The sequence below is a fragment of the Strix aluco genome, chromosome 4, assembly GCF_031877795.1.
Source record: "Strix aluco isolate bStrAlu1 chromosome 4, bStrAlu1.hap1, whole genome shotgun sequence".
Taxonomy (NCBI): Eukaryota; Metazoa; Chordata; class Aves; order Strigiformes; family Strigidae; genus Strix; species Strix aluco.
Window position 1 is genome coordinate 60,649,669 of NC_133934.1, and position 26,460 is coordinate 60,676,128.

Below are 26,460 nucleotides of genomic sequence, written 5' to 3' on the forward strand. Positions count from 1 at the left end.
CCTTTGTGCACAGACTTTTTTGAGTTTTACTAATCTTGAAAAAGAAAATAAAAGGGCAGAGGTGGGGGGAAGTGGAAGGGAATGCCCAGTGGGACGATATTAGTACATGACAGGTAACTGTGTATTCCGTCAGTAAAGCCACACGTAAGGTACGTAACTGCAGCAATGCCCTTTCTACAGGGAGCTAGGAGAAGCCAAAAAAGCAATTGATTTGTTCAAAGCAAAGGAGGAAATCAATGTTAGAGAAATAGGAGGTGCCATGCAGTGGTGCTCAGCTTTTCCCACTGTCCTAAAAATAGGCTGTCCAGATACTTGCTTCTATAATTGCATTGAAGTGCCTGTCAATGGTCATCCTTAGGGAAAGATGGAAAAAGACTTGGTATGATTTTCCTCTTGCTGGTTTTTTTTACACTCTGTTCCTGAGGTTCTTTCTGGAAGATAATGTGTTCCCATAAAAATGACTGTGAAATCTTGACACTGCACCGCAAAACCAAATGCTTCAAACTTTTTGGCACAAATCCAAACACATCAAAGACTAGAAACCGAAAGTTTGGTTTCTGGTAATTTTCCTTTTTGGTTTGTGATTTTAGATGCAAGTGCAGAATTTCTCACTAGAGATTATCCATTTTGCCCCCTTCCAGCTGGCTCTGAAGAATCACGTTTGTGCTGGGAGAAGTGAATTCCAAGGAGATTGGTGGCCCTTTTCACAGAGTAAGCATTTTCCACAGGCGGGGTTATGCCAACCATTAAATGACTAACATGTAATTAGGAGGCCGGATACTTATAGTTGTCATGTCCCTGATGCCAAGGGAGTCCAGGACAGCTGTGGACGAGTGAGCACGGAGGGAGATCAGGCTTAGCTGACCAAGCCATTTATGTCTGTATTTCTTTTTGTGTTAGGCCTTTGTGTTGGCTATCTCAGGAGGCAAGTGACTTAGCATTGCAGACAGCGTGGTGCCTCTCCTGTGTGGGTTTTACAGTGAGTGTACGGTAGAAGGTGCTGCTGCTCAGGAGAAGGCCTGCTGTAGGGATACAAGTTGGACAGAAAGGGAGCGCTGGAAAAGGGAAATCTCACGCACTTCCTGTTCTGCTGTGGTGAAGAACAAGTCTTCTTGCCTGGGCCGGTTTATCTGCTCTGTCCATCTCTGCCTGGGGAGCTCTTTGATGCGGAGCTGATCCGAAGGTTCCAGTCTCCTTATCAACTCCATGCTTACCTCTGTTTGTTTTTATTCTGAAGTTCGCTCCCTCATTTTGCAATAACCCACAGGGTGCTGGGTGTTGCGCCAGCCGTGCCTCAATGAAGGATCTTCATTCAACACCTTTCCCTTCCCGTCACACCAGTCAATGTGACTCCTGCGTTTTCCAGCAGCATTCACTACGCAGTCCAGACTTTAGTCAAGCCTTGGTTGGTGGTCAGAAAGGCTACCAGACCTACCGGGACCTACCATGGGATCTTCAAAGGTAGGTTGCGTGTTTTAACTGGGCAAGTCTGATTTGGAGGTATAATGGTGGTAAAGGATACTGTCTACAGGACAGCTTTAGGACTTCAAGGGCATATATAGATCCAGAAAAGAAATCTGTTTGTTCTCTTGCCTGACCTTGGACCTCACTGCTCTATCTCTGCCTCTTTCATCCTTTTAGCTCTAGGGTACATCACAGATCTGTCTGAAATGTGCAGCCTGAAAAGGGGTGATAGATGGAGGGAAAGCTAAACATTAAGTTGCAGGCTGAAAAGGAGGTTTGGGAGCTTGCGGTCTGGATGAAAAGAATAACATATGGCTGGAGTGAGAAATGCAGAGGGAAATCCTTCCCTAGCATGGCCAGGAGCACAAAGATTTGCTTTCTGTTTAGAAAGATGATGTGGTGGCTTAAGTTGACACTTATGCTTCCTCTCTGTGATTGTCTTATCCTGCCTCCAGCAGGATTTTATTGCAGCAGTGCAGAATCCAGGAAGCTCTTTTGTGTCAAAATCAAATGTTAATAACATGATTTTTGGAAACCGTGGGTTTTGGTTGGTTGTAGTTGCAATATTATTTCCCCCAAACCCTGCAAAAGATCCTGGTTAAATCAGTGATGGCAGAACAGCTACATAAGGAGAACGCTATAGGTGTTCATCGTTCCAGTTTTGACCCTAGTACTTTTAAGGAAGAAGCCATGATTTCTAGGGTGTAATGACAAGGTGTTTTGTGTCTGAAAGTATTTTTGTGCAGTCAGAGATGCTGGATATCCTTAGTTTGTTTTACTGTAACAATATTTAAGACAGTGATGGAAAGTTCAGCGTATTTTTACAAAAATAAGTCTCCCTGTTGCAACACTCTACTGTGCTCTCTTGGGTCAGAGCAGGGATCTGGTCATAAATTTACAGCGAGCCTCCTGGGATTTGTTTCTGTTTAACACTCTGGCTCCTGGATTCATGTGGCAATAGGAGATGCTCAGTGTCCCCTGAGCTTTTTTGTTGGTGCCTCAGTGATTGATGAAGCTTAAAAGTATGACCTCAGAAACAAAATCCAAAAGAATGTGATTTTTTTTTTTTTTAACACCCTAATGATTTGGCTGGATGGCTGAATTTTTGTGTGTGACTGATAAAAACGACGATATTAGTCTCCTCTCTGGTATTGCTTTGGGCAAATGGCTGTGGGTAATTGCAAGATAATACTTATTTTTTCCATCCTCAGTATTTTTTAAAAATGGGGGTTTTTAAAAATAGTTTCTAGACATGCTGAAATTTCTGGATTGACAAAACTTACTCTTTGTGACCACTTAGGTGTTTTTCTCATTCTGTGAGGACAACATAATTTTATTCAATACAGTGTTGACTTTGCCAGGATAAGACTGAGTTCAGCTTTTCGTTCTGTGCTCCTTAGTGGTACCCTGCTCATTACCTAAAGATCCTCTGCCCTGTTTAATATCCATACCTTAAAAGCTATGCTGCTCTAACTGTCAGATGAGGAAGAAATCCCCATCAGTTGTGAACACCAGTTCGTGTGTGTCACATAAAGAGGGAAAATTGAGAGTTCTCTACCAATCAGAATTGAAAAGCCATTCCTTTTTCTAGTTAGATGTAAATCTAGTTGCCATGTCTTGTTGGTATCAACAGTGGTGTAAATGATTCTAATAAGTGTTCTAGAGGGTAGTTAAACAACATCTGAATCTAATTTGGTTGCCTCCTAGTTAGGAAAGGATTTAGTTGTTTAAATAGGAGTTTAGATGATTATAAAATCTAAAGTACGTTAAGGGAAATCTGTGTTGGATAATTAAATATTTACACATTTGGGAAGGGATGGAGACTGTGTGGTCTTAATCAAAGACACTGTGTAGTCTGTTAGTCCAGAGCTTTTTGCTGGGCAGGGATGTAGATCTGAGCAAGGAGCTGTAAGCCTTGCTGTTTGAGCTCATCATCCTGTCTCTTGTAAGAGCGATGCTTCAGTATTAGCTTTATCCAGTTCCAAGATGCCTCTTTTCACAACATTTCAAGCTAACTTAGAACACATGCGCCATAAAATCCTTCAGGAAGCAAAGCTGCTAAGGAAACCTGGGTGGAGTAGACAGCCTTGCTGGTTTTGTCCCTCCTCTGTTGTGCTGTGTCCTGCAGTCTGGGAAGCAAATGCAGTGTCCTACCTGCAACTTCCTTGTGAAGATCTTGTGCCCTGACGGGGTGAGGTACAGAGTAGCTGTAGTCTAAAAGTGAATATGTAGGTGGAATTGCAGTGCCACTTGCACCAATTTGTCATGCAGTAGGTGGGCAAAATGAGTGTAAATTACAGACTGCTGAGGTGTAGCAGGAAATGGATACCAGCCCTGGTGCAAGGACACTCGTGTGCCATTGGCATTAGTGGGAGTTAACCTTGATTATTGCAGGAGGCACATGATGTTGCTGCATGGTACCAAACAGAAACCTATTCTGCTCAGTTTGCCTCAGAGTAGATCCTGATTCCAGGAAACCCTAATGAAATACTTTTGATTTTGGTACACACCACACCTGATTTGACTCGTATGGAATTGGTACCATTTGTGTTTCCTTGCCACATTCACTCAGTTTCTGACCATTTTAGACGGGAAAACCAGAATGAGAAGGGACCTCCTTCTGAGCCTTAAAGTCTCGTCGTCTTCATTAACTGAACAAGCCCCAGTGTAAACCCAGTAGCTTTTCTGGCCTCTGCTGTTCCCAATAGGTATTCCAGAAGTACTCACTTTATTAATTTTTTTCACAGACAGTTTTAGGACTGGGCATTTTGGGTCAGCATAAACTTTTAAAATCAAGTCATTCTACTTCTGTCACATACTCCTTCCATGTCTGTATTTCTGGTTGCACAGAGATCTTCATTCTGAATGACACAAAGCTTGGGATGGCTTAATTTGACATGCTTCTGACACAAGACAATCTGCGAACTTCATGTGGTCTGTGGAAAGATTTGGTGATAAGAGGGACAGTTTTCATACAGAACTGAACATGGGAATTGTCCGGTTTCTCTGCCACTGGAGAATTGCTGGGGTTTGAGCCTCAGCTGAACCTCTTGTCTAAGGACCCTTGTCTTATTTCTGCAGCATTTCCCCCATGAAGAAATTTGTCCATCACTGTTCAGTGAAAATACATTGCTAGATTACAGCATCTCGCTGTTTATCTACCCAGCCTAGCATTTTTTTTTTGTTATATATAAAGTATAAAATAAGGAAAAACTTATTATTCAGCCAGAAATGTAAGCTTCCAAATTACAGGAAAACCTGGATACTTTGGGTCAGATTCTCAGGGGATATAAGCGGTTACAGGTGCACCAAACTATCATGAAGGCAGAAGGGCTGGTCTGTTGTATCAGACTTGCAGAACTCTTCAGGAGTGATGTAAGTATAGTTGTTTTACAGTGACATTTCATATCTCAGTAAACAGATTTATTTCAGTAAACAGATTAAAATGCCATCACTGTCCTGTAACGTGTGTATTTATATATTACAATTATTGCTAAGCCTGATATAGTGTTTTTCATCAAGTTTTTTTTCTCAAAGCACTTTAATAAGAGAGAAGTACTGCATGTATTCTAAAATTGTGGAGAAAATTTGTCTGTCTAAGCATTCCTCTCTTATAGGACTAAAACCAAAGGGCATTTAATAGCCCAGAAGAGATCATCTCTAGGTGACTGGTTTGGGTTTGGCTGTTAGGCTGTCCTGTCAGCACCTTTCTTGAGCAGACACTGTCAGTGCGTGCATGCTGAAGCAGAGCCTGTGTTCTCTTTCATGGTGCATGATGACTTAGCTAGACATGGTTTCTGATATGAAGCTCACTGTAGGTAATGGAGGGGTTCCCCCAGGTGTCAGAGCGTGCTTTCTGCCCTGGTGAGGAAGCCTTTTGAGGCTTTTCCTCTGAAGCAGGTGGTTTGTCTTGTAGAAGGCAGTTTTAATTCTGCTTTTTTGCAAGAAGTGAAATCTAAATTCCAGTAGGTAGACACTAATTTCTGTTGTAAACTAACAGTTTCAGGCTGCAGTGAGGCAAGTGCATGCATGCTTTATTTAATGCAATGCTTATGATACTTGTATTAAATTGGCACCCTTAGAAAAACAAAGCTACAATATTAGGTAAGATTTTTAATTTTTCTTTGAGACTGACCTTTTTTTTTTCCCTCAATACTCTTCTTTTTTAACTAAAAGTCAACACACATAATTAGCTGTGTCCTTTTGATGTCTGCCTTGTAAAATGCATATGAGGGGGACCCTCTGGCTCTGTGTTTATTGGTGTGAGCTCCTTGTTGATGAAAGGGTTCCTAGGGGGGCTTCTTTATGCTCATGATAGGGGGGAACCCAAGTACAGAATGCAGGCCTTCAAATCACCTACTGGCACTCAGGAAAGGTCTCAATGGATATTTCTAGGAAAGTGCCAGCTGAATGCCAGTTCCAGTGTTATGATTTATTAGGAAACAGAGAGGACAACCAAGTAAAATTGTTATGTCAGTGTGGGAAATTTTATATGTTTTTGTTTTTCCTCTTTGTCTGCAAATATTTCACTCCTCTTCCTAATCAGACAAAACTTAATCTGTGACTTGGCATTTTCTGCTGTGAGATGAAATCAAGTCCCTGATTGCGGTGTAAAGATTACTGCATGGGCATGGTTGTCTGGCAAAGAGCAGAGTCTCTGAAGTAGAGGGGAGGACCACGTAGGCTGCAGACAGAAGGGACCCTGACAGAAAGGCCACTGAGGTCAGTGGGAGGCTTTCAGCTGGTATTTGGTTCATGTTTAAAAATCTCAATTTCTATTCTGGAGGATTTCAATTACCTTCTCAGGTGGAGTGTTTTTAATCCTGCTGTGCATTTCTAGGTTATACTCCCTGTTCCCTCTCTGTTGAGTAGATAGTTCCCAAAGAGTTAGCAGGGACTGCTTTGACAAATGATCTGAGAAAATAAATTCCCACTGTTGAACTTCTATCAGCTCTCTGCCGAGTATTCAAGCTCTGATGGGTCATCATGTGGATCGAAGCTGTTTCAGTTCTGGGATAGTTACTTCTCTTGTGTATATTGAATCCCTGTAAGTACTGTCCAACTTTACACAATGGGACATGTTGTCAGATAACTGATCTTTGAGGAACTGAACCTCAGGAGACAAAGCAAAGCAGCAATAAAGCTCAAAGTTAATGGGAATGGAAAAGTACCAGCCCAGAAATCTTTGTCTCACAGATATCTTTGAAAACCTGTATTTGAAATTTTCCTGATGCGCTCAGTCTGCACTTTTATTCAAATGGGGAAGTATCCAGATGGTACAGCCTAACGAAGGACATTTTACTCAAAAATATATTTTGTTTTTAAAACCAATTTTTGTTTAAACAAATTAGGAGTGGAGAGTAAACCTTAACAGTAATTTCATGTTATTTAAGAGGAAGGGGTAACGTTTATTCAGAAAAAAAAGAAGGAAAAAAAGACATCTCAAGTCCCCAAACAGCTCCCCCCCACCATTAAGTGACTTTCTGAGATGTATTTATCAAACACTTCTTGCCTGAGAAAATTCAGTTTAGAAGCTGATGCTGAGTCCCCTCTGCAGCTCTTTGAAAGGACGCTCTCAAACAGGTTTCATGAATTAAGTGAAAGTCACGTGTGTGAGTAAAATTACATATGTGAGTAACTGTTGTGGACTGGGGTTTCTGTTTGCTAAATGATAACATGGAACTTCAGAGGGAAGAAATAAAGAATAAGAGTTATAAAAAATGGTTTTGTATGTACAAAAGAATGCTGAAAAGGTTTCAAATTATACAGTACTTGATATTTAACTGTGTCCCGGCCATGTTACTTGTGGTCTGAAACTGCTCTTTTGCTGATATGATAGACAGTAATTTCTTCATGCTCACCTACTGCAGTGGAGTGGTGGCATTCAGCCTTTCAAATGGGCTTCTCAAACCCAGCATTTTGGTTTGGGGCTATGCCAGGATCATTATAGCTGAAAGACCTTCTGAGTGTTTTTCCTTATGTGCAGCTTAAGACAACTGCTTTTTAAATGAGAGTATCTACAAGAATGAATGAGAGTAGGTTGTGTCAAGTTAAATGTGGAGTTTTTTGTTTGTTTTGTTGGCTTTTCTTGTAACTTAGTCTCACTTCAAACATACATTTGCAAAGCATATAAGCTATGCAAAGGACTACTAGCTGGAGTGGTGGGGAAAAAACCCTCCAACAAACCTACATGACAGATTAAAGTGGTACTTGCCACTGACTTAATGGTTTCACCTAAGAGCTACTATTTAGAAATATTCTTCTTAATGAGGTAGAGTCCTGACTACTTATACCTGCATATTTTTAATTTCTCCAGTTAAAGTTTCAAGGCAACTTCCATACAGTAGTCTCAGAAATAACTTTGGAGCTGCTCATCTCCAAACTCTTAACAGGACTATTTAATTTCTGTCTTGGTTTTTTTCTGCTATGGATTCACGGATGCATTTTGAAGCAAATCAGATGAGAGGTTAATTAATAGCTGTTTTAGAGGATAACAGGAGTGAAGGAAACACTAGCTAGGAGAACCAGGACAAGTCAGAACAGATATGAGTGACAAATGAGTATTCCCATTTTCACTCAATCAAATGTCACGATATTTAGCCTGGGTCAGTTGTTTTCCACGCTGAAGTAATAAGGCTCTAATTGTAAGGCTTTACAATAAAATTAGAATGAAATATCAGAACCTGCTTTGATATTTATGTACAGTGCAGAGTGTGCTTGCTGTCTCATTCCTGCGCACAGCTGCTGTGGTCGCTTGCAGTTATTTCCAACTTATTTTAATGTCTTTAAACTTATGGCTGGTGAGGTATGTGTTCTGGAAGTGGGCTATATGTACTTTGGTATAAAGGTGGGAACTCACTGAGATGCCTTATACCCTCAGGAGAGGATCCCTGCAGCCTGCTCTCCTGGGGAAGGCTGTACCTTAACCTGGAGATGTTCATGTCTGCATGAGTGAGGTAGCTGGCTCTAAATGAAGGACTCTTTGCCAAAAACTGTGGTTCCTGTTCTGTATTTTGTAATCACTGGTAACATAATAGAAAGATGGCTTTTAAGGATCTTCAGATGCCTTTGAGTTTATAGTCGGAGGCAGAATTTGCTGTAACCTTTTTCAGGCAGTTTTTGTCTAACTATAATACCGACCTACTGACTGTTGACTTTCCGTGAGTTAATTTGTAATAGCACCTGTGTAATTGAGAGCATGGCAGAGAGAAGTATCTGGTGAGGCTTCCTACCTATGTTCCCTGGTCCATTCACATGTCCTTGCCCTTCCCTGTCATTCCATCACTTCAGCAAATACTGCTCAAAGCAGTGCTTGTATTTTGCTTTTAGATTTAGTCCGAGTGAAATAGGAAGCACAGACTGGCCCTCTGAAATCTCTTTCTCTCTTTTTGTCCAGCCCTGCTTTGCAGGCTGAAATGGACTGAGCAGCTTGGAGAATGTGTTGATACGTACTATACAAAGTATGGGATGTTTTTTAACAATTTTATTGCACAAAGCAGTTTTGCGAGCAAAAGTGTGTCTGTGATAACTGATTTGTTTAACCAACTGAAAGCTGCCTACATTGGTGTATGTAGGTTCACTTAGCTGAAAAATAAGTTTTATTCTTGCAGATTTCCAGTTGGGGGATCACATAAGAAAATGCTTAGTGGGACTCCTATTTAATTTGTCCCTAATTATAAAAATCCCAAACCCTCAAACCCTGTCTCTGTTCCAAGACTTCTAGCATATCCCAACAACTATTTCAAAATAGTCTTGAGTCATGGTTTCATTTTCAAGGGTGTTGGGTGAGAAGTCAATTAATACTGATGGGAAGAATCAGCTGATGTTGAGGGAGAAAACTTTAGCTTATTTTTTGAGGGGTTTAAATAGAAAAGGATCTCTTACTAATCTCCCTTTGTTCTTCTTATTTTCCCCCAGAATTCATCAGCCAGACATCAAAATAAGACATCTTGAGCCCTGGAAAATTGCTCTAATTGTTATTGGAACAGCAGTGGCAGCAGCTATCACCATTGGTCTCCTAGTTTATTTTCTGGCATATGGTAAGTTTTATATAACATATCACTGTTCCTATGTTTAATGCATTTCCTTTGTGCTTGTTGTGTGCCACACAATGCTGGGATTTTTCTTTTCATCAGATTGTCTAAAGCTCATTTGGGGAAAAACCACCGGCTTCTCTAGAGCTCTCTTTCTTTCCTCATTTAGCATCTTTGCAGATCTCTTAGGAACATTTCCTGCTGTGCGGGGTGGTTTAAGGCTGTGGTTTCTGTTGGCTTTCACTTGCTTTCACTCCTTTCACATCTTCCTCATGATATACTTCTGTGGTGAGGTCAACACACAACTCTTCTGGTCTCCCTTACACGAGTGACAAACAGAGCCTTTCGCTTGTCTCTACCTGTGGTGTTTCTCTGTTCCCTTGCCCTGATCACCAGCAGCCACCTGCCAGGGCTTGGTGTTGGGTGGACATACAGGCCAGGCAGGAAGGCAGCTGACCAGCAAGGTGCAGTTCATGATCCTGTGTGAGCCCAAAGTGCTGTTGGTTGCCCACAAATGTAACTGTTGGGGAAACTGGGGTTTTTGTCACTACTTGGCTTACTACCCAACTCAACTGAGTTCTTGCTCCTGGGCTCCTAGCTTTTGGAAGCTGTATTTGAATGGGTTGGATACAGGTGAATGCTCATCCACTCCCTAGATGTCTGGATGTCAGTCAGTCCCAGGTGTTTCTCTGAAGTTCATTTGTCTTCGTGCTTTGACTATTGCCTGTTCCTCTTCTTTCCCTTACAGATCAGAAGCTGTTCTATTACAGTGGCAACATAAAAATCACCAGCATCCGGTACAATAATGAATTGTCCAGACAGTCCTCAGGAAGGTTTAGAGACCTGAGTGAGAGGGTTGAGAGACTGGTAAGTTTGGACTCTTGTGCCTTTCTCTTATGAAGGACTGCGTGATAATACAAGAATCATTAATGTGAACAGCACACTCTTAGACCATAGCTGCCTGGTGTACCCTGACCCCCCATGGTTAGCAGACTTGGGAAATGGATAGCATGAGAGTCATGATCATATCTGGCAGACCAGGCACTTGTCAGTCTGCTTGTTCTAGCATGTCACCTCTCTTTGTCCCTGCAGTGGTGAAGCAGATATTGACAATAATCTCAGCTTCCTCCTATATCACTAATCACTTGTGTATGTCTTCTCTTTCCCTGCCCTGATCCTGTCTTTGTGATGTATGCCCCACTGTCTCTAAGGAAAGCATGCTTTTACACCCTCTCCTTTACAGGGTGGGGAACTACCTATCAGGCTGTGGTTGTGTGTTGAGAAAACAATACACAAGTCCTTTTCCTGGTATGTTTTGTTGGGAAACCCTTCTACAAATAGCAGAGGCTGCTGAGCGACTCTCAGTCATACAGTAGCTATGGAAATAAATAGACACATTGCAATTTCCTTTCTTGTTTTCTCTTTGAGACTCTTCCCCACAGATGATAATTACAGAGGTCAGCTCTTTACAGCAATAAGCATGTGATTGTGCTTGTATCTTTTTATGTTTCATTCATCAGAGTCCGATGTGTATCTCTTACCTCCTGTTTAGCAACCTTGCACAGATACTCAGTTAATAGGACGATCAATGCTTTGCTCCCCACTGTCATTTAATTTAGGGCCATGCCGCTTGTCCGCAACAAAATGTGAGCTGTGGTGAAGATTGTTCTGCAGAAGCAGGGTGCTATATAGGGATCTGGCAGTGCTAGCATCTCTTCCCGGCTCCACTGCTGAGGGTCTTGGAGATCTTAGTCAAGCTGTCCTTTTTTCTGCACTTGTTTCCTTTTCACCCCCTTTGCCTACCAGGAATTGTACCATATTTCCCAAGATCTGTGGAGTCTTACATAAGCTGCATTTATTTAGGTGCTACCACTTTACAACTATTACCTAATAATTGCAGGCTTTTAACCTTGTGATATAGGACCTTGGAGAGGGAATGTTCTCCCTGACCAAGAAGGCATTGTGTATTGCTGCAGTGGGAGGAAGGCAAGGGCTGGGAGAAAAGTCTGAGGAATAGTGCTTCATTGAGTAAGGTTGTATCCCTTTCTCTCTCTCCATTCCCTCTTCATTTTTAAAAAATGTGACAAAGAAGCACTTCCTTTAGCTAAGAAGTTCTTTCAGATAGTGTCCAATGCAGTCAGATTTCCTCTGAACACAGCTATTAATTTAGATGCTTGAATGGAATCCAATGCTTTAGAAACCCTGTCTCCTCAATGGGTGTTGAGCACTTCTGACAGTAGACAGTAAATACCAGTGCTGCTTGAGCAGTGAGAACCATTATTTCAGAGCATGTTGTACCTGATAAGCAACGCCATAACAAACATACAGACAACTGTGTTGCCTTTCCTTCATTCCTGTGACTTTTCTTAAGAGCTGTCTTTAATTCAGCCATTAACTTCTACCTCCTTCTCAGATTTGATTAGCTCTTTGCTGTAATTTTAGGTCAGCTGATATAAATGGTCCCTGCCATAAACTTTGACTTTTTGTGTTTTTCACTCCAGGTGTTCCATCTAACAAGGATGTATGAGATTGAGAATTGTCCATAAGCTTATTTAAAGTGACTCCATAGACTAATGAATAACCATATGTTCCTTGTAAGTCTGATTCTCCACAAGCAAAACTCAGCTTGTGGTGATAAAAATCAAAGCAATCTTTCCAGAGACAGAAATGACTTCTTGACAGACAGCTGTCTCAGAATACCTGCATTTCTATTTTCAGGGTTTTCACACCATCTCTTTAATAGAGGAGGAGAAAGTTGAATTTTAAATCACATTTCCTGATTTGTCTGGATTCACCAAAATCCTTTGCATTCTTTCTGTGGCTGGTGTCAGGGTTTTGGATGTCCAAGCCTTCCCATTGTTATAGTTATAGTAGTAACAATATCTTAAGCTCATGTTGTGAAACAGTGATTCAGTGCAGATAAATGCAATGTCTTTCACAATACTTGGTGCAAAGTGAACAGAAGTGAATCATCTCTGATAATCAGAAGCATTCAAATTACCTGAATTAGTGCAACTCCCTGCCAAGAGTTCCCTTCTCTGATCTTTCCCTGATGAAGCCTCCTTCGTTTGTCCCCAGAACAACCCTGAAAGAAGCTCTTTTCACAGTTGATGTTTCACCAGGAAAAATGTTTCTGCTTCCATAGGGAAGTCATCCCATGCCTTCCTTGGGGCTGGCAGCAAATGTCCTGATGTTTGCTTTGGTTTCCAGAGTTGAGTAGTGACACCCTTTGTGTGAAACATTCCTGACTCTCTTATCTCATTGAAGGTGGGAGGGAAATGCAGCAAGATCATGCCAGAGAGCTGATGAAGCTGGTGCACCAGTCAACATCTCAGGGCTGACTGGAAAGTCTGGAAAATGTCTTGTGGGGTGGAGCTGGGGGGACTGAGGAACAGATGATGAAAGGTCTTTTTCCTTGCCTGGCTTCCTGCAACTGGCTGCGAGGGTTCCCTTTGTGCTCTCTTGAAAAAGCAGACCTGACTGAATGTCACTGTGGAAAGATATGTTCCAGCTCACCAGAGCTGCTCGTTTTTCTAGCTGGACCAGTCATTCTTCCCTTGCCAAGCCAAAATGCACTGTGCCAGACCATCCCCTCTCACACTGGATAAAAAGGGCACAGTCACAGTCTTAATGGCTCCTTCCCCAAGGAGCTCTATTTTATAGTGGGTTCACTTAATGCTTGGCTGATCTGCACAACTTTTACCCGCTGTTTTTCTCCAACTCCTGCACCAGACTTGGATGTTTTTTCTTCTTCCACAAAAAGTATTCTTTTGGGTTTCCCAAGAATGCCTTGGAGGCCCTAACTACTCTCTGACTAACAGCATCCCAGAGGAGATTTCCAAGGCCCTGCTCTAAGCTTTCCTTTTCAGACTCTCTGGCACCCCAAAGTGTGGAGGAAGCTGCTAGATAGACCTGGGTTCAGGGAGGAGGGGCTTTGTGTCCAGTGTGGAAAGTCATTTTTAAGCCCAGGGGAAGGAGGTGTGCATTCTGGAGAGCTTGAAATGAGTACCTCATCAAGCCCATCTTAATGGGAATTATCTCAGCTGAAGGCTGGCAAGTGTCTAGCTGTGAGACAGTAGTGGACACCAAGCAGCTAGAGCATGTGACCCCCTTCAGTATATGGATGGTTGCTCAATAGAAATGGGCATCAGCCTTTATTCTGCCCACCAGTGACCTGCAAATGTACCTGTCTGGTCTTTTTACCACTACAATAACTTTCTGATACTCCTAGATGCTGTGGGCTTTCCCCTCTTTGAGGACAGGCTATGCCACCCTTCTCCTTTCCCAGGCACCTACTATCTCCCTGACTCCTCCTCTGGCCAGAGCTGTTCCCAGACATGCTGTCAGGCTGCTTCTCCATGTCCCAGTCCATGTGTCTTTGTGGACTCTTGCATTGGACCGCATACCCTCCCCTGCTTCTGGGGCTATGCCCTGTCCATTATCCTCTACTCTCTTCCGCTCCCATGTGATGGTAAGCCAGGCCGTGGGTTGGGTGGATGGATGCTCCCTCAGGTATGTGTGTAGCGTGGCTCCCTCCTTGGATGATTGGGTGGCTAGGGGAGAGGCGAGGTGTTTGTTTTCTGTTTGTGAGTGCCTTGAGCCACAGAATGGACTGGCATGGATTTCTCCTCTTGTCTCATCATCTGCAAGACACCTGGGCTCTCCCCTATCCTTCCACCATCTGAAACTGGCACAGAACTAGCTGGCTGGATCTGGGCAGAGTGGTTGGGAATTGTATTAAGAGGATACCTGGGTACTTCCTCTGGGAAACTACTGCCTATCCCAATATTTCTACTGAAGTCATGGAATTTCATCAAGTAATTTTTGCCTCGGACTCAGTATTGTGTGTCAAGACATCTTTTTTAGAAACAGATGTCTTGCTTCAGTGACTTCAAGCAATAAGAGAATCTTCTGTATCCTTAAATACAGATGTTGGTGAAAGTTTTTAATGAATACAGCTCTTGAAGTTTGTCCTGTCTAATAGAATTGAATTAGTATAGGTTTAATTTAGAAATAGTGTCTCTACTGGGTATTACAGAGGCACTTGCAATACCACATGCTGCAGAAAATGCTGCACAATAGTTCTGATGACTGTGCCAGTTCTCATTCAGTTTAAGGACTCACTGACAAGTCCCTGTACTGGAGCTGGTAAGGAAGGAGGCAGTTTTTTCCCTTGGGAGATGATGATTTTAGAAGTTGTTAACACATTTCTCTCACTATGAGGGGGGAGAAGCAGAGGGTCAGGCAGGTGCCGTGCACCTCCCTCCTCACACACACACCTCCTATTCTTTGTGTTGCTAAGGTGAGTGAGGATCCCAAGGTCTGTCAAGTGCAGCATTTGGTACTCAGTAGTTCTCTGCTGCTTTGTGGCTCACAAACAGGGCTTGTCGCTGAATCCAATGTCTCTGCTTAGCTGCTTTCTGGGCCACCACCACAAAGGACACCAGTGGGGTGCAATGGGAGCTCACTTTGTCCTCTTCATCCTCAGTGGTGCAGATCCTCGGCTGCTTCAGCACAATTCAATTACAACCAAAGCACTCCCGTAGTTTCCCAGCCCCCAGGCACTGATGCCTCCTCTGTGCAGACAGGGAACTGAGTTGGAGAGAGTTGAAAGGCCAAATCCTTAAAGCCACTTCAGCATCTGAGAAGAGATCCCCAGAGATTGGAAGGAGTTTTTGAAGTGCCTATGGGTAATCAGAAAAGGACCCACTTAGTTCCTTTGGCCCACTCAGGTTTTATTCACCCTTGCTGCAGTACTTGAGTTGCTTTGTGTTTATTCTCCCTTAACTCCCATATAGACACTTGTGCTTCCATGGAAAGCAGAGCTTTAACACCTGATAAGCTTGTTTGGTCATGGGGTTAGCCTTCAACAGGATGCTTGTAACTGGAAGACTCTGCTTTATACCCAGTGATAAGCTTGCAGTCATCCTGATATCAGGAAGTACCTTGTATCGTTTGAGTTATAAATAGCTTGCTGTCACATCTGCAGGGCTAAAGCCTGAAGTACTGGCTAAGAGAGGAAGCCTAGCTGAAAAGACCGGCAGTAGTGAGTTGAGTAGGTGAGACCGCTGTTTTATGACACTTGGCCTTTTTAGGGTCAGACACGACTCAAGTCTTCCTGGGGAGCAGAAGTGTGTGTGTGTGTGCGCATTTGGGAGAGAGAGTGAGGTACAAATCCCTGCAGAGCTAGGAGCTAGCTGCAAAGCTGGCTGAAACTACACGTGTGTTTGTCATACCTGTCATGTGGGTGTTAAGGTAAAGCTCAGAAGCATGTGGCTTGCTCTATCAGTGCCTTATGGTCCTTGGGTTGGGAGGTTAATTCAGTAGGAGCAGATCCCCAAGGTAGCAGGTTTTTGAAACACTCCTAAAGACTGTTTCTCTGAAGACCAGACTTTGAGAACTAATTTAGAGGTGATAATTGAAGGTGCCCCAAGAAAAGGGAGTGTTCAAGGGAGTCTAACATGACTCTCTTACAGCAAGTTGAAAAGTACAAGTATCTACAAGTACCATGTAGTTTCATTTGCTGTATGTGTACAGCCCCTATAAAACACTTCATTTCCCCTCTTGGCCCCTGAAAGAAAAGAAAATTGAAGATAGATGGGACAGAGAAATTATGATAGCTGCAGCAGCCAAATATTTCCAGGGGCTTTTTAGAGTCTTGCAGCACCCAGACCAAACTGAGTAAGAATGTTCCTGGTTTTAATAAGTTTCAAAAGAGATTTGGTGGTGTTTTCAGATACAGATCCCAAAATTTAGAACCTAAGTCCTTGTTTAAACCAAAGCATTCCTAGGCTCTGTATGTGCTTCCTCAAGTACTTGCTTAGTACCGATATGAGGTGAAAAGAATGGAACATTTACTGAAATTTTTTCTTGTTCTTCACTGAACTCAATTTTATCTAGAAGCGCATCTATAGTACAAAAGCCAGAAAATTAAGCTTTTTAAATGAAGCTTTTCAGAGACATTTTAATAATAATCTTTTTTCTTGTTCTGCAAAATAATGTTGTAAAATGAAAAAAAAAAATCTTTTATCTATGCAAAAAAGATCTTTAAGATTAAGGAGAATTTTGAGAAAAAAATCCTGAAATAAATTTAGGACATTTTACATCTTCCGCTTTAAAAGCTTTATTTTAAGGGAATCATTCTCGCATTGTCCTTGGGCTAGCATGGTATAATAAGGGTGCCCTCTATGGGTAACTGTGGATAGAAACAAAGCAGCAAGCATCTTTCCACGGTAATTCAGCCAACTGGGAAACATGGCATTGTAACGGTGGCCAAGATGACAGTATGGCGACTTGTTTATGTAGCTCTGGAATTAAAAATTGACAACACACTCGACTGTCAGTACGTATATACACAGGTGTGGCCTTAAAGATGTAGGTGAAATGCTGTACACTGAGAGAGGAAATTACTCACTAAAAGCACTTGCCATCTCATTTGTGATGCTTTCTTCAGAAATAGCTTTTGAAATCAAAAAAAAAGAAAAAGACCACTGGCATAGGCATGTACTGCATTAATTTAAAAACAGATGAATTCTTGCTTTAATTTTTGTTTCCAGTTTTTCCTGTTTCCACAGGTCACAGTAGCACAGGGAGCTAAAAATATTGAGGAAAATACAAAGTACTTTTAAATGCTAGTGTGAATTGATGCAGTTTAGTGTATGAAGCTGTAGCGTGGTGTTTTTCCTCACCCGTAAGATCTCAAACCATCAATGTGCTCTACCTAAATGACATGAATTTTCAGAATAAAATGGTTAGTTATCGACAACGTGCCTAATATCCAACTTTTTCTCTAACTAAATTCAATGATCCTTCGGCATCATTGATTCTTTGACTTATTAACACAATGTAATTTTCTCAAGTAATAGGTATACAAGCTGATTTTTCTTTTTCATTTTTTTTCTTGGTTCATCAAGGCAGAAGGTCTAATAAGCATGTACAAAGCCAGAAAAATCATAGGAAGACACCCCCCACCTCCCCCAGATAAGTAACTCTAATTCAGATTCAGTGTGTGTCAAGAAAAGCTATAAAATGTGAACAAGGAAAATGGATGTGATTCTGAGCTGGAAAAAGGAATTCAAAATGAAATAAAGGGCAGTTATCGATAGTGTGTGTGTGATTAAGGGTAGAATCTTATCTTAATTATAGACCCACAATCCAGAATTACTGCATTGTTCACAGGTAATTAAATCAATGAAGTGATTCAAGATGTGAACTGGTGTCACTGAGATCAAAATCTGCCTGGTCAAGAGAGTGGTTGTTTAGAACACGGTGTTGTCAAAAGGGAGAATCCAAATCCAGTACTGAACTTGAGTGGCTGATGGTGTCTGGGTGCTTGTTACCTGCATACATCACCATTGATATTCCTTAGATTTCATAAAAGTATTTTTTTCCTAAGAGCTCTTCGCTCCTGTATTTCAGCTCCTTATCTCTAAATATTGCTTAAAAAATGAGAGTGCGCAGAGTCATTTTCCTGGGAAAAACATACTTTTGGGGGAAAAAGAACAACACCAAAACACAAAAAAGCCCTTCTCTGGATATTGGTCCAGATAGTTTTCTCTCCAGACTTGATTTTCTCTCCAAAAGATGGAAAATCTCCTCCCTATATGAACAAAATTTCAATGGCAGTGTGAAAGTTTTAGGAAGCTAATTATGGATAATTGAAAGCGGGGAGTAGGAAGGGGAATACTTAGGTGACCTTAATTCCAGCTGTCACTATTACATGGCTGTAATGAAACTCTCATTCCATTACGTGCCTTTGAAATTGGTTGCACTAGGCATAAGCATGGTACTTTAAATCCTGATGTGATCCCATGTATTAGTCCTCTTAATTTCTTTTATCCGAAAGACCAATCTTTTTAGGAACTACTGTACAAGGTCACAGAATCACAGAATCATTCAGGTTGGAAAAGACCCTTGGGATCATCGAGTCCAACCATCAGCCCTACTCTACAAAGTTCTCCCCTACACCACATCCCCCAGCATCTCATCTAAACGACCCCTAATCACATCCAGGGATGGTGACTCCACCACCTCCCTGGGCAGCCTATTCCACTGTCTGACCACTCTTTCTGTGAAAATTTTTTTCCTAATGTCCAGTCTAAACCTCCCCTGTTGCAGTTTAAAGCCATTCCCTCTTGTTCTGTCACTAATCACCTGCGAGAAGAGACCAGCACCGACCTCTCTACAATGTCCTTTCAGGTAGTTGTAGAGAGTGATGAGCTCTTCCCTCAGCCTTCTCTTCCTCAGACTAAACAGTCCCAGATCCTTCAATCGCTCCTCATAGGATCTGTTCTCCAGGCTAGTTATTTCTATTTTGCAGCCAGTGCCTCCAAGAACCATCCAGCTGAGCTCCTTATTGTAGTGCAAAGTCAGATAGTGCTTACCTACCTCCCAGATTTAGCAGTCCAGTTAGTTTAAACTCTGTGAAGAGTTCAGGATACCGTTTGCAGATGTATGGGATCACTCTGCTCTTACCTGCCATGACACATGCTGCCTTTGTGTGTGTGTGGCTTCTGATGGGAAAGTTTCTGATCTTCTGGTTTGCTGAAGGCCCATGGATCCTTACGCTTGCTCTCCTTCAGGTCCGTTTTCTTTGCCTCAGGCAAGCACTGTGGCTGTAGGGCTGTCGCTGCTCTGAGTAATTGATATCTCTGTTTCTAGATGTCACCTGGGCAGGAGGTATGTCAGGATCTCAGGGGAGCTGCTACTGGATTTGCATTATGGTCTGCTCTGGGGGTCTCAGCAGGTTGAGCTATAAATTGAATGCAAATCAGCCAGCAAGTCAGGTGCTAGGTACAGAATTAATGCAACTGATTAGTAGTAATTCATATTGTATTGTATGATTGCCACAAAACTGGAGTCACTGAACCAGGTGATACGTTCCAATTAATATTCATGGTCAAAAAGCTTTGAAAGTCACTAATAATAGGCTTTACACCCTAAAGAGCTAGTGAGGAAAGAGGAAGAATATAGTATGAGGATAGCTGTTGAAGGACTAAACTGGCAGTGAGCAAAAGGGCAATAGTATTGAGCAACAAGAGGATTTGTGCTCCCAAACCTACTGAATGCTTTTGAACATCCCACACAAGTAATTCAGAGGGTTCAGCAAATATTCCAGAGAAAAGTCCTGTCAAACTAGATTTAAGATAACTTTTTTGATAAATCCTGGTACCCTGTGTGCAGTGGCAGTGTGGTGAGAGAAAGCAAAGGCTGACACAGCCAACCTTGCTGGGCTACTTCCAGACCCAGCTACACATCTGGGCAAGCCCAGCTCATGTCAGCCCATCCTACACTGGAGCACCGGGATACCTGTTGCATGTGACCTACTTCCAGAGCTTGAGGTTTTTTGGTCCTAGGGAGGCAGGGTATATTGGGTGACTGAAATCATGAAGACTTTAATAGGTTGCTAGCAGGCCTCAGAGGGTTGACCATGGTGTGACATGAGGAAAAGGATAATGATGAGATCCAGAGTTATTCAAGATAGGATGGGAAAACAAGTCTTGTTCATCAAGGTGTAAAGCAACTTCTGACTGCAGGGAACAAGGAAGAGTTTCCTTTGTGGCTGAGTTTGTACAGGTGGGAATGTTTTGCCCTCTTATTGCATCTTTGGTACTGGCCACTATTAGTTACTGTATTGGCATAGATGGACCAGTGTTCAGGAGGGAAGTCCAGTTTGTCTTAAAAAATTGCATGGAGAGAAGTTTTGTTAAAAGGATAGAGGATATGAAATTAAATTGAGGAAATACCAGAAGACATTAAGCTAAACTAGCCAGCAAACGTTAACTTGTTTGGACAAATGCTAAAATAAAGGCTGTCAGGAAAATGCTGCTCACTTGAAAGGTGCAGGACTTGGCACATGGTTAAGAATGCTTATAGACCTTGCTTGCATCAGCACCTGTCACCACTGAGCAGTTGCTAGACAAGGGCCAGGAAAACAAGTGAGATGCACTTAATCAGGGGTGAGTTTAAGGGATCTGGTGATGACAGTGTCACTTTTGAGTGGCTGTAATCAAAGCAAAATGCTTAAAGTGAGTGTAGATGCTTCTCCTAGGCAGGACTGGGTCCCACTAAGTTACCAGACAAAGTTCTAGTTGCTTTTTACTTCCAGGGTTGTGACTCAAGCTGAAAAGAAAGCTATAAGCAGGCTGGAGAGAAATGTTTACTGTTTGATATGGGTGTGAAAGGCTTTACCAGAACATGAACAGCCAAAACATGAGACAGAACATTAATCTTTGAAAGTTATTGTCTGAAGGCATCTTGCTACATCTTTTCCTCTAATGTAAACTCTGTCTGAATATAAAGATTACTGTTCATAATTCAAGTTACCAAAATCATTGTTGAAGGAAAGAGGAGATTTGGGACAGAATCATATCTGTCAAATGAATTCATCAGCAGGTGAGAGATAGGGGCCACAGTGCAGAGGTTTGGCTGGCATGTCTTTCCCAGTAAGATACAGCAGGTTACAGAAGTAAAAAATATCAGGTCAAGTTTGAAGGTGTTAAAGGCCCTACAAGGATTGCTGGAAACAAAACCACTCTTCAGTTGTTTTTTCATCTATTGGTGATGTAGTACTAAGGCAGCTCTTAAGGAGGGGAAAGCTAGTGACAGAATGTAACAGGAAAAGTGTCTACTTTCTCATTCAGATATGATATTGTGAAAGAGAATGGAAGTAACACAAATCCAGTAATTTTGGTATCATTTTAAATCACATCCTTCCTGTTCTCTCCACAAAAATAACTAACATCCCTTTTGGATTGAATTTTCTGAAAACCATGTCTGTTGCTGATAGTTCAGTTGCATTTGGACTCAGATTTTTTTTTGTAAAAAGCACTGTGTGTAATTGTATTCTGTCAGATGCCACTGGAAATCTTTGTATTTGCTGCAGCAGCACATGGTGTTCCTTCCTGTTCAGACTGTATAGAATGTTGAGGAAGTGGTCCAGGGTGAGGAGAAAGGGAGAAAGCTGAACATGTCAGGAGTACAAAAACCACAATCATGTGAGCTGCTCAAGCTGTAGCAAAGATACACAAGAGAATGGGTGACAGAAGTAAGGATACCTGTATCTGCTGCAGAAATGCAGGTGGAAAGTGTAGCAAAAACACTTATAGTCTCTAAGATGAGACAGTACAGATAGCTTGAAAACACAGTTGCCAAGATGAGATAAAGGATTGAGGAATGTCATATTGACTTAACCCTCCCTTGCAAGGGATTGTGGATTCTTGCCCTCTTCAGTCCCGAGCTTAAAGTCAGCCTGCTTTCACTTCACTGTTTAGCAATGTAGAATCTTGAGGTGTATCTCAATCCAGCTCAAGGGTCTCTTTTGTTTGTGAAGCACTCTGCGAAGAAGTCCCTGTCCCAAAGATCTCAAAAGTTCTCAGAGGCAGTGCAGCACATGCCATTGCATGCCACAAAGCTGGCAGTGCTGATTAACTACATGCTTCTGCTTACACAATCATCAGTGAAGCAGTTAACACTGTGACAGAAATATGCAAACATTATCATTTAAAAAGAAAACCCCTACAAACTTTTTGTCTGAGGGCAAATACTTCCAATAACCAAGGGGGTGGTGGTGGTGGAACAGGCTGCAGAGAAACAAAACACTTTATTCTTGATTTCTAACTGTATGCCTCATAAAATGCAGTGGTAGCAGCTGGCAATCTGCAAAGTGACAAGATAAAGAGCATTCTGCATATATACAGTAGCTTGTTGCAGTTGATATATTTTTTTTCCATAGAATTTTGTGTTTCAAATGCCGAAGTAATTCCAGAAAATGGCCAGTAACAGCAAGATAAAAGATCAGCTCAATGCATGACCATTAAGAGCTTTTCTTTTTTGCCTTACTAATGTATGCCTAAAATCACCTTAAAATAATAAAATGTGCGGTTTCCATCTTGAAATTATTCTGCTTCAATATCACTGTGTGATGACATGAGGCTTCATCTTATGACAACCAAGGCTGGAAAGAGGGGCTTTGTGTTCTTCGGGTGGAATCACCCCCAGATTTCATGCTTACATGCTTGTTTCTGTATCTGAAAGATTTCAACATACTAGAAGTTTGAGAACCATTACTTATTTCTTTCCTTTGGAAGATAGAAAATCTGGAGACTTGGCTAAACCAGACAGCCTTTATGGGCTAAAAACTAAAAAAAAGAAGACAACTTTGCATGGTTTTATAAAGCATTTTTACATAGTTTTTCCTGTAATGCATTTGATGTTTACAGGATACATTTGAATTACTGTGTCTTGCTGATAGGAGGAACTGCATAACTCACTAGTGACTTTGCTATTTCTCAATAGTTCAATACTTCAGTCATTCTGAGCCATTCCTGGCAGAATTTCATGCCATGTTGTATCACACTGTGCTGTCTCAGACTGATCATGCAGTCTTGAGACAATGTTCAGCCTAAAGCAGGATGTGGTTAAGCAGGCACCAGCAAAGATATAATTTGGGGATTGATTCCTTATGAGTCCTAGATTTCTGATTTCTGATGAGAATTGCCCTAGCATGTGGCAAATCACAAGGGTTTTTGGGGGTTATAATTCGAAATCACTGGTAGTTTTGCTATACATTTCTATAGACTAAGGATAAGTGCTGTATCAGAAAGGACCCCAATAAGAGAAGCTCAGTGCAGAGCACAGCATACTTATCCTTTCTGTAGGCCATCTTCAGGAGGCTGTGCCTTGGCAGATTGCAGCAGTGTATTTCAAGGATGTTTATAAATATCTCTCAGTATGCCTGGGAGTGGATAGGACAGCACTGTAGTGGCACACTAATGTAGTCACAGGATATTTAGAAAAATGGGTTAACTTTTTATGATGTACCTTAGGCCAAATGGGAAACAGTTAGGAAAGGTCTGTGGCAAATGTTACCTAGAGGCTGGGCTGGATTAAGTTTCTTGGCTCTGTAAACTATGAGTTTGTAACTGAATGCTGTTTTCTGAATGCTGCTTCCAGCAATATGTCCATTTCCCTCCTTTTTTGTTGTTATCTTATATTTTTCTTTTTTCAACAGATCGACAAGACATTTTACAATTCCATTTTAAGGAAAAAATACATCCGTTCACGCTTAATCAGAGTGAGGTATGTGAGATTATAATAAATGCACGCAGCTGAGATAAAATGAAATGTACACCAAGCCCAGTTAGAGAGCCATTTAATCTGATTCAGTAAAGTGTATTTTATGTAAGACCAGAGCATAATCCCTAACTGAGCATAATCTTATTCTGAATCATGCCCTCCTTTGGACCTTGATGCAGAAGATAAACTTCAGTCTGAATTCTATACAAGTTTGTGTTCAGAACTTGAGCAAGTTTTAGCTCATAAAGCAGATATAACTTGAGCTATCTAAAAATAAAAAGCATTTTCAAAACCATTTCCTTCATTGTAATGCAGATGTCATGTTACTGTGCTGGGCTTGTCAAGTAAAACCCAAGCATGGTTGTGCTGGTTCAGAAGGTTTCACTTGTCACTGTTGCATCTCAAAGAACTGGTGTAAGTAGGTGCCTAGGGAACAGTAGCAGCACAACAGGCAGGTATGATAACTGCTTCTTGGTATGCTTCCTACCTCTAGCTATTTCCCACTTGGGATTTCCTGAAGTGGTTGTGGTTTGTTTAGCAGCCCCCAGTGGAGTTATTCTCCAGGGACTTGTCCAGTCTCCCCTGGACTCTTGAAATTTGCGCTCCTTTACTAAGGAGTTACTTGTGAAGAGCCACCTTCTTTGGATCATTCAATGGCCCCTAGTTCTTGTGCTGGAAGAGGTGATGAAAAGTCGATCTCTACCCCTTCTCTCCATGCAATTAGTGGTATCGGACACTCCCATCGTATCCCTTTTCTCTCCTGTACCCCATGAGCTCTACTCTTTCTTTAAGTTAAAAGTCCCAGACTGCTCAGTCATTCTTTGCAGGAACTGTTCCTTGTCACCCTGCTCTTTCCCAGCACACTTTCAGGTCTGCTGTCCCTGCTTTTTGAGATGAAGGGGTCAGACCCATGGTTGGGATTATCCTTGAGCAATGTGGTTTTGTTTTTTTTCTTTTACTCTCTGTTCATTTGCCAATAATACCTAATGTTTGGGTTGATTTTTTTTGACTGCTGGTGAGTGCTGAAAGTGACCTTTTTATGGAACTGTCTGTTGTAATACTAAGGTCTTTTTCCTGACTGACAGTGCCCATTGCTTTGCAAGCAAACCTTGAGTGTCTAAAGCTTCAAGACTAATGAGACTCAAGATCTCATTCTTGTGAATGTATTTATCTTTGTTCTGTGGTTTGTGAAATCCTGCCTCCTGCTCTACCTTAGCTTAACCCCCAGTTAGGCAAATCACACAAGTCATCATTTGAATGTAGCTTTAGGAATATTTTTTTTTAATACCAACTAGAGTGTTCTAAGTGTAGACAAGGTGATTTAAGGATCTGAGAGGCCAGTCTGTAGGGAGAAGTAATATTTTTCATTGCTTCTTATTCCCAAGGACAGGCTGAGGTATTTGCGGTGATGTTTGCTGTGTTGGATGCAAGACTTGTATGTGCCAAAGCTTGTTTGCTTTTTCATATATACAAGCTTTATGCCTCTAAGTGCTCAGACTGCAAGTTCTTTTAAGCAGGGTCATTGTGAATGTGCTTGGAAAGTACTGTGCATATTTTTGGCTCAGTGTAAACAATGCTTTAGTAATAATGCCCACTGCTCACTGAAAAAGACAAAACAAATCTTGATTAGGTGTCTTTGGCTCTGGACCTTAGCTATGTAGTGAGTGATTCAAGGCAGGCTGTACTTACCTGAGGGTTTCGTGAGGTGTGGTGTGCTTGCAAGAGTTGATAGAGTAATTCCAGCGTGGCACAGCACAGGAAGAGGAGCGGGGAAAGAGGTGAGAGAACAGATCAGAAATGCAGAGCAACGCCCACAGTTGGATCAGATAATATCTGGAAAATAAACTGAGTGGCAGTCATGCTGAAGTTGGCACAAAGGGAAAAAACAGCCTGTTGGAAAGTTCACGTATAGCTACTCAGTCTCAATTATGAGATCCTTGAGGCAAGCAATGTGTCTTTCTGCTCAGCTACGAAACACTCGGCATGCCTTGATGTGCTCATAACACATGGCCTTTTATTTGCCCTTCACTGATGATAGGAATGTCTGTTTCACTTTGGTGCATGTTCCTTTTGAAGATCATATCCTGATTGCATGATTTCTCTGTAAGCTACTTGCCTTCTATTTTTAATTTTCTTATTTTTCCTTTATGTAACTACAAATTTCCAAAATAGTGAGATGTAACTGGAAGATCTTCTCTTTTCCTTTTCTATCAGAACGGTGCTTAAGACAGAGCAACCTGCTTTTAGCTTGCTCCTGTATGAAGTAACTGTGATTCCACCTGTTGTGGGTTGTGTCATTGCTTCTTGGCTCGGGTGGGAGGAGGCATAGGAGAGAAGGTTCTCAGTGCACACTTTTATCTTCACTGTGTAATGACCAAGGATAAGCCATCTGCGAGCACAGAGCAAGATTTACTGTGGCAGATTAGACACTTTGGTGTTTGTCATCTAGCATTCATCTCTTGCAGTATCTGATGCTTTAAGGAAAAATAAATAGCACTACCAGGTGAATTCAGTCTGTTAAAACATTTTTCTTCCTTTTCTTTCCTCTGATCTTCCATCAAAGCTGTGGAATTGAGTGTCCCAGTGTGGGTGCCACTTGTACTTTTCAGTGGGATGTTAAAGGGTCCTTTTGTGGTCCATCTCTTGGACTGTGATAAGTAGATTGTGGATATGCTGCTGAGTTTCATTTGTTGTTGCATAACATGAGGTTATTAGTCACAATCTCCCGAGTGGTTGCAGTGGTGAAATGGGGTTGTGTGGTCTCTCCCCTTTGCTCAAGTACCTTTCAAGTACCTTTTTACTCTGTGTATGTACAGAGCCCTGGAAAGGTCTGTCTAGATACCATTAACCGTTTACCTGATGTTTCTGAAGTGCTGTGTATCCAGCT

At 41.8% G+C, this 26,460-nt stretch overlaps 1 protein-coding gene across 1 annotated transcript in view; it reads left to right on the plus strand.

Annotated features, from left to right (window-relative positions):
- Window positions 1-1,297: 1,297 nt before the first annotated feature.
- LOC141922317 (transmembrane protease serine 11E-like) overlaps window positions 1,298-26,460 on the plus strand; it is a 43,547-nt gene continuing 18,384 nt past the window's right edge. Inside the window, exons 1-4 of the mRNA XM_074821453.1 lie at window positions 1,298-1,461; window positions 9,382-9,503; window positions 10,246-10,364; window positions 23,509-23,576. Coding sequence (XP_074677554.1) covers window positions 1,298-1,461; window positions 9,382-9,503; window positions 10,246-10,364; window positions 23,509-23,576 — 473 coding nt within the window. The remainder of the gene's footprint in view (window positions 1,462-9,381; window positions 9,504-10,245; window positions 10,365-23,508; window positions 23,577-26,460) is intronic.